The sequence below is a fragment of the Apteryx rowi genome, unplaced genomic scaffold (assembly GCF_003343035.1).
Source record: "Apteryx rowi isolate R43461 unplaced genomic scaffold, aptRow1 scaffold_76, whole genome shotgun sequence".
Taxonomy (NCBI): Eukaryota; Metazoa; Chordata; class Aves; order Apterygiformes; family Apterygidae; genus Apteryx; species Apteryx rowi.
The window spans coordinates 1,950,167-1,958,162 of NW_020451049.1; the positions used below are offsets into that span (position 1 = coordinate 1,950,167).

The following is a 7,996-nucleotide window of genomic DNA, read 5'->3' on the forward strand; positions in this document are numbered from 1 at the left end:
GGGGCCGGGGCCGGCGGGCGCCTTCCCGTGCAGCTGGGAGGCGGCAGGGAGGAAGGGGCTCCGCGGGAGCGGGCAGGGCCCCGCGGCGCCCCGGGCGGCAGGCAGCGGGCAGGAGAGACGCGTTTGCCTACACCTGCACCTCGAGCAACTCCCAGCCCTCCCCCGCTGCAGGCACTGCGGTCATGATGGCAATGCTGCTTGTTAATGGAATCACGTATTTTGCCCTTTTGCTTACTTGCTCTCAGAACCATTATAAATCCTCCGCGGTCTTTCCCCCGAGGAAAGTTAGGCGCAATTTGATGCTCACCCCTAAGGATCTGACTATTGGAAAGGATTTGAAAAACAGAGCTGTGCAGTATGCAAGGTGTGCAAATAAATGACATCAACTAGAGTTTCTGCTAAGAAAGAACACAAGAGGGTCCTGCCAAATACTACCGGAGGTTTCCTATGTTACCTCAGTCTTCCTCAGTGCTCTGAAAGAGGCTGATTCTTTGCTCGCTTAAACTGTCCCACTGACAATGCCCAAACTTGTCCAATTTATTTCATCTCCTACCCACACACCATCTCATCCCCGCCTGGGCTCTAAAACCTGGTTGTCCCTCCTCCCTCCCCCAGCTTTGTTTTATTTACAAGATCCAAATGCCTTCCAACAGCACAAACAGGGCAGCAACAAACAGAACAAAACTAGCAAAATAAAAGCAGCCTTCGCTAAGTAAGGGATTGGAGGTAGGAATCAGGGGAATGCCAGGGACTAGAGAAAAGGATGAAAACATTTTCACAAAGAAAGGGATGCTACGTTATTTTGCTGAGCTCTGTCATCCTCCCTATATTTACAGCAAAGAAGGTAAAACTTGTGAAATTTGCCCTCCCTCTCACCCTTCTACTATGATGGGTAAACATGACCTGTTCCTATTTTACAATGAAAAAATTATGAGATTTTGGGGCAGTTGACAGTCCTGGAATCTCACCAAGTCTCTAACCTAATAATATACAAGCCTAGTTCTTGGTTTTAGGTTCACAGGTGAAGGAAAAAACAGATGCAGAAGTGCTCATAAGTTCTGCATAGTATTGGCTGTGCAAATTGTCATGGATCTCTTATATTTTTAACCTGATATGGACTAAAGGTGTATTAAGAGATTCAGTCCTGCCACCCTTGTTGTGCTAGTAGTTGATGACTGATGACATTACTAAAGACTGTGGGATGAGCTTCTGTGAACAGCTGACAGTTATCTCAGTTACATATCTCACAGTGTTAAGCATTYTAGGCTTACACTGATAATTGTACAGTAAAAGTAAACTAAAACAGCATAGCATAATTTTAGCCTGGGGAAAATTACCTTTCAGTTCATGTAGTTGATCTGTTGCTTTTGAGAAAAGGGCTTGTGCTGAGAAGTTCTTTGGGATATTGTGTGGGATGCAAGCATAACACAGAGGGTTCAGTCACCCACTGGGACACAACASTGGTTTCTGAATCTTAATTTAATAGCCAGGCACAAATGCAGGTGCAAATGTACAGACCACTCAACTCAGGAAATCAAATCTAAGGATGTCACTGATATATGTCAATGGTGATAAGAGGTAGGGATGAAAATCTACAGTAAACTGAATCTGKTGTTTTTAAAAAAAGCCATATGAAGCCACAGGTAGACTGTTTCTTTAGGCAGACCTGAACCTGAGGTCAGCTAAGCCATGTGTAATGCCTAATGGCAAGGAAGTGATATTTCTTCTCTATTCTTGCCTTCCTTAAGGAGTGTATGAATGGACATGTGGAGTTAATAACTCACTTTTGGCCTCCCCCTCAGCAGCAAACAATGATGTCTTCTCAGGGAACCCACTGTGCCCTGACAATTTTCTACTTACTATTTTCACAGCTCGAGGTGCAGGTCACCAGGTGCAGGGTACTCTCACTTAGCATGCCATCCAAAGCCTGGGCAGTCCACAGGGGCATAGACACATATTTTGCATAGGACTGAAATCCAAGTCAGAAATTAACTGTAAAACATCCATTTAGCTACTCAAGCCTACTGAAGTCTTAGGACAGCATAAGTTAGCTGAGCAGAATTTGTCTTGGCCTGTGTAGGGAGGCAACAAAATGCAATTTTGATGCCAGGGGTGAAATTCTTACTGATCTCAGTAGAGGAATGATTTGCCCTTCTCTGTGACTGAGGTCAGAAATGAATCCTTGATCGGCAGCTTCTGAGGAACACAAAAAAAAATATTATTTATAATTGAGTTTTAATTGTTTCATGAGTTATTTTCAGAGTGAATTGGTTTAACAGTCATTTCAGAGAACTGCTATTATTTCAGTTCAAATAGAGTGGTATTTTTGCTTGCCTTGTGGCACTTTCTTAAAGTTTCTTGAAGGAAGACCTCAGTAATTAGTTCTCTAGCATCAGGGATGGGTACAAACTTATAAGAATTTAGTAACTATTTAAAGGAAACGCTTTCCATTAAGGAAAAACTGGAAGATTATTCTACTAATAACAGCCTGGATGGTGCCATGCAGAATTCCCATAGGAATTAATGGACATTTTGTGCTAAATCAGCAGTAGTTTTAGGTACTGGATTGTAAAAAAGGATATTCTGCCCAATAGGATCTTAATCCTCCTGCATTACTTAGGCAAACTTTGTCTTTGAAATGCTTTTGAAATCTGTCCCAATTTTCAGGAGGAGTCATGCCTGAATAATATTACAGGATCGGGCTTCAAATGTAAGGGCAATAGAATTTGAATATATTAAGACAGATCTTCTCTTAATCCTGAAATATAGAATGTAGGTTAAAGGAGGAAAGAGCTCTAGCTTTAGCCCATTACTTCTTGTCTTAAACGCTGTGGGACTGATTTCTCTACGTGTTCTTGTATCATTTTTTCAGGCACAGCTCTACTGATTAGACCAGGCTGCTGCAAGGATGGGGCCTCTGGTATCAATAGGCGAAGAAAACCAAACAGACGAAATGAAAATGGAGCTGTTCACCAGGCTGTACTTGCCAAGATTCACCACACCACTCAATGAATTGACTCTCGACCCTAAACCAGAACTGAAGGACAGCACCACGCTGGTTGAAGTGCAGATCATCCTCATCTTTGCTTACTGTTCCATTATCCTGTTGGGGGTGATCGGGAACTCCCTTGTGATCCATGTGATCATCAAGTTCAAAAGCATGCGCACAGTGACTAACTTCTTCATTGCTAACCTGGCTGTGGCTGATCTGCTGGTGAATACATTGTGCCTGCCCTTCACGTTAGTTTACACACTGTTGGGTGAATGGAAACTGGGCCCAGTCTTGTGCCACCTGGTGCCTTACGCCCAGGCTCTTGCTGTGCACGTGTCTACTGTCACTTTGACTGTGATTGCTTTGGATCGACATCGCTGCATCGTCTACCACTTGGAAAGCAAAATTTCCAAGCGGATCAGCTTTCTGATCATAGGAGTAGCCTGGGCAGTCAGTGCCCTGTTAGCAAGTCCTCTGGCCATCTTCCGTGAGTACTCACTGATTGAGATCATTCCTGACTTCAAAATTGTGGTCTGCTCTGAAAAGTGGCCAGGGGAGGGGCAGCTTAACTATGGCACAATCTACAGTGTCTCCATGCTTCTGATCCAGTATGTGCTGCCCTTGGCAGTTATCTCCTATGCCTATACCCGTATTTGGACCAAACTCAAGAACCATGTTAGTCCTGGGGCAGGGAATGACCACTACCACCACCGGCGGCAGAAAACCACCAAAATGTTGGTGTGTGTGGTTGTGGTGTTTGCTGTCAGCTGGCTGCCCTTTCACACCTTCCAACTGGTCAGTGATATTAACAGTCAGGTGTTAGACCTGAAAGAATACAAACTGATCTACACAGTGTTTCATGTCATTGCCATGTGCTCAACCTTTGCTAACCCCCTCCTCTATGGCTGGATGAATAACAACTACAGGACGGCCTTCCTCACAGCCTTCCAGTGTGAACAACGGTTGGACTCCATCCACCCTGAAGTATCAGCAGCTTTCAAAGCTGGGAAGAAACTAGAAGCAAAGAAGAATAACTTCCCTGGAGACTCTTTCACACAACCTACCAATGTCTAAGATGCCTCACTTTAAAGAAGAAATGAATACGTTGTAGACAGAGATATAAGTCCATTTTGACCCATGCATTTTTAATGCATAGTTTTAATCATAAAAGGTGAAAGAACACTAGCAGGAAAGTCGAGGCGGGTGGTATGATTCAAGGGGAGTTGATTGACATCAACAATATGTAACTATACAACTCCAAAGAAATAGAAGAAAGAGACTTTGTTTATGGCTGTCTCTAACATGGTAGGAGGGATTCCCTCACTCCCATCCCTCCCATTTCTTTTTGGTAAGTCAAGTGACAGAGTTTGCTATTTTTGCCACAGGAAGGCAAACAGCTGAACTGTAACATGGGAATATTGATAGTGGGAGCAGGAAACTTTGATATTGCATGGAGGAGAACAGGAGAATAGAACAGGAGAGAGACTGCATGTGGAGAACACGGAGAGCAGAAGTCTGTCAGAAGAACAAAGCATATCTGGAGACAATGGGCTACACTGGTTAAAACTCACACTTTTCAGACCCTTCCTCTCCCACAAGTATGCTTTGCGAAGAAAAGGGAATTAAGAAGAGAAATGTGTTACTGTTTTTGACTTGTACTGAAATACTTCAAACCAGAATATTCTAAATGGACTAGGGGGAGAAAAGGAGAAAAGAATTAGATTCAATGTAAAGAAAGGTAAAGTTTCTACCTAGATTGAAATGTGGTTTTTGGTCAATGAAGTCAAGTAAAAAATCATTCCTCATAAAGTTATGATGGTGAGAAAAGTACAAGTCTGTGCCCTGATCACTAATTCCCTGCAGATCCCTACCTTACATTATGCATTTGCAACAGCTCACAAACACAACACTTCAAAGTGGCATTTGAGGGCGTGCAGGGGATGTAGGCTCAGGTCTTCCATGAGCACTTCATAAACTGACAAAACTGCCAATATTTTAATTTTCATGCCCTGCTTAAATGTCTAACGTGTTATTAACTCCACAGGCTTTGAACTGTTGCTGCTTTCTCCCTGGATAATAGAACAGGAGATAATTTTGATCCCCTGGAAAGGCTGCTAGATGGTAATGTGCTTTTCCTTGTTGTGGTTTTATATTACAYACTCATGTCATCTTGGAGCTTTTCCCATCCTTAGCCTTTGTAAAAATTAAGAACATCTGAATGAGTGTAACTTAATAGCAGCATGCTAGGTTCATGTGATAACTTACCAGTTATTCTGCATGCTGTAGTTAACAGTTAAATTCCTTTTTTTGCTTAGGTATAAAATTTTAATCTGTTTACTGTGCTGTACGCAGCAATGTTCAACTCTTCTGTGTCTTTGTTTAGCCTCTTTAAACTCTTTAAAGAGATGAAGAAAATATCAATCCATGTTTATTCTAAGCTGCCTTGTTGCTCATCTAGAATAAAAATAAGTGTGATACTCCCACTTAGAGACTTTTTTCATAACTGCATTTTGTTTTAACTGCCTCATTTTTTCTATTTCTCACTGTTCCTAAATTCATTGTATACTCTCTTACAAATTAGGAAACAACAAAACTCTAGTACCGAAGTTAGTAATATAATGGCATCTGATCTTTATCAAGTGAAGAAATTCATCTTTGTGTATGTGGTGTCTTGCCATCAATTTTTACATTTCCAAGAAATCATTTGGACTTGGATTTTCACACACAAAGAAGGCAAGGCAAGAGAATTACCTAGTGTTTACTCAAGCAAGAAAAAGTATCCATCATTTTTAAATAGTTCTACAAAAACAGATTAATTCTCCACCATGCACTTTCATATTGTCCACAAGTTATTTTTGTCTGAGTATTAATAATATCCAAAATGTAAGCTCAAAACTGTTAGGCGTGAGGAAGGATTACTGAAGTGTCCAACTATTATGGACATCAATCGTATGTATCAGTTACAATTGCCTCTAAACGCTCCATCAAAAATATATTAAGATATATGTCCTTATTTTTCCATAAATAGCCTCTTTTATTTAAAAGAAGAAAAAACCCTCCCCAAACTTCTGATTAAAAATTCTCTTTCAAATCTCTTAAGCATGTTAGAGTGTTGTATATAGACAGTTTTGAAGTAACCATGACAGTGTGTGTTAAAGCTACAATTGCAGGGCTGATTCTCAATTTTTAAGGCTTCTTTACATCATCCTGTGTAAAATGATTAATTACAAATTAAGTTTCAGTCTATTTCACGGTATCTTTATTTTACTGCTTACTGAGCTTTTTCTGCAGCCATCATGTTGAGCCAAAGTCAGCTGTACTAATTTACTACATTGCTTTCCACTATCTTATGGGGAGGTAGTACTTGGGTCAGCACCTGCATTAGGGTCACACACCTCTGCACACTGCCCAACTGCATGGGGTGGATTTGCCCTTGGGCACTTGAGAATGGGATTTACAAGAGCCAGCGTGCCGCTAACCATCCTCACTTCTAGGGGCTTAAGCACCTGCATGAACACAGCTGCCTGCACTGGGGTTCACTTTAGTACAGTACCTCCTCATGCTGTAGGAAAATTAGGCACTTTCTCATCAAAAGCAATGATGTAGGAATGTTCCTCAGAGTTCCTCAAAATCCCACTGTCAGAAGGATGTGGAAACATAGGGTTAGTCCCCATTTCTTCCTAAGGGAAAATGAACCTATAAGCAGGCTCTAACCACTGGACTGAAGTGTCTGCAGAGGATTCCTTCAGTTCCATCTATGGAGGTGGTTCTGCTTTGCCTGAAATAGGAATCAGAATCCAGGTCTCCACATTCTCACATTAGTGCTTTAATTAACAATTGATTAACAAGTCATTCTTTTCCCATTGAATCAATACAAGTTTTATAAAAAGCCAAAGAACACCAGCAGTAATTCTCATTTAAGAATATGCAAGTAAGTGGGGGGAGACCCAAGATGCAATGTCATCTCTGATTCASACCAAGAATTTGAACTAACAGGCCTCAATTCTCAGGCTCTCAGGCAAATGAACTAGCCACCATACTGCAGCGTCTCCTGAGGAAGCAATGTACCTCTTCTTAAAGCTGTTCTGGACAACATTTCAGTCAACAAATAATTCAACATTTAGTACCATAATTTTGTAGGCTGGTAGTTATGACATTTGCCTGGCACTTGGATTCCAGGCCAAGGATATCAAAACATAGATAGACAGAATTTAAGCTTCCCCTCCTCCCCCCCCCCCATAAGTACTTCTACTATTAAGATACTGAGTTGCAGGCAGGGGGAAAGCAAGGGAAGCAGCATCATGCTAATCTCTGGATGGGTCTTACTCTGGGCTCTAAGAGTGCATCTGGGGTTGGCTCATACAAGGGAGACCTATCTATGATACAAATCCCATCAGATATTATCTAGGATCTCAGCTGCTCAGCATTTAGTTAGTTCTGGGCCTGCCTGGAAGAGCACATTCCGATGCCTGGTGAATTTTACTGGCAGAAATATAAGTGTCTCCAGGCTTAGGCAGCAGCAGAGCAGGAATACTGAACAGCACATAATTAGATGCACACAGATGCACTAGTATTTTCCCCCGGTTCTGGGTGGACACAAGCCAGCCCTAGCCTGGAGGCAGAAGAGCTGCACTCATGTATTCTGCTAAAGCTTTTACAAGTTGTCTCAGAGGAAGGCATAACAGCTTGGGCACTGCACTGCGCACGCAGCTCCACGCTTCTTCTGCTCTAGTGCTAACAGTCATGCAGCCTTGTTCAAAGCTACAGCTGTTAGACTACAAGTGGAGATACAGATGTAGTTCTGAGTGAGTTTGCCCAGGGTCTTATGGGAGGCCAGAGGAGCTAGGTTTTTGAGGACAGTACTGAACCCTCTCAGCTAGCATTATGAGTAAAGAGTCTTTACTGAGAATTGTGACCTCCATATGGTGTAGCCAAAACAGGACTGAGCAGAAAGTATATCAATGTGAATATGAGAAAGATTACATTTGAGAGTACAAGCAATTA

At 42.1% G+C, this 7,996-nt stretch overlaps 1 protein-coding gene across 1 annotated transcript; it reads left to right on the forward strand.

Annotated features, from left to right (window-relative positions):
* Positions 1 to 2,902: 2,902 nt before the first annotated feature.
* NPY2R (neuropeptide Y receptor Y2) lies at positions 2,903 to 4,160 on the forward strand. The gene has a single exon (XM_026088268.1). It carries the CDS (start codon positions 2,909 to 2,911, stop codon positions 4,064 to 4,066), a length of 1,158 nt encoding a protein of 385 aa, XP_025944053.1. The 5' UTR covers positions 2,903 to 2,908; the 3' UTR covers positions 4,067 to 4,160.
* Positions 4,161 to 7,996: the final 3,836 nt, after the last annotated feature.

What these genes read in the sequence shown, in the direction of transcription:
- NPY2R (XM_026088268.1), top strand. Translation starts at nt 2,909, where the DNA reads ATGGGGCCTCTGGTATCAATAGGCGAAGAAAACCAAACAGACGAAATG.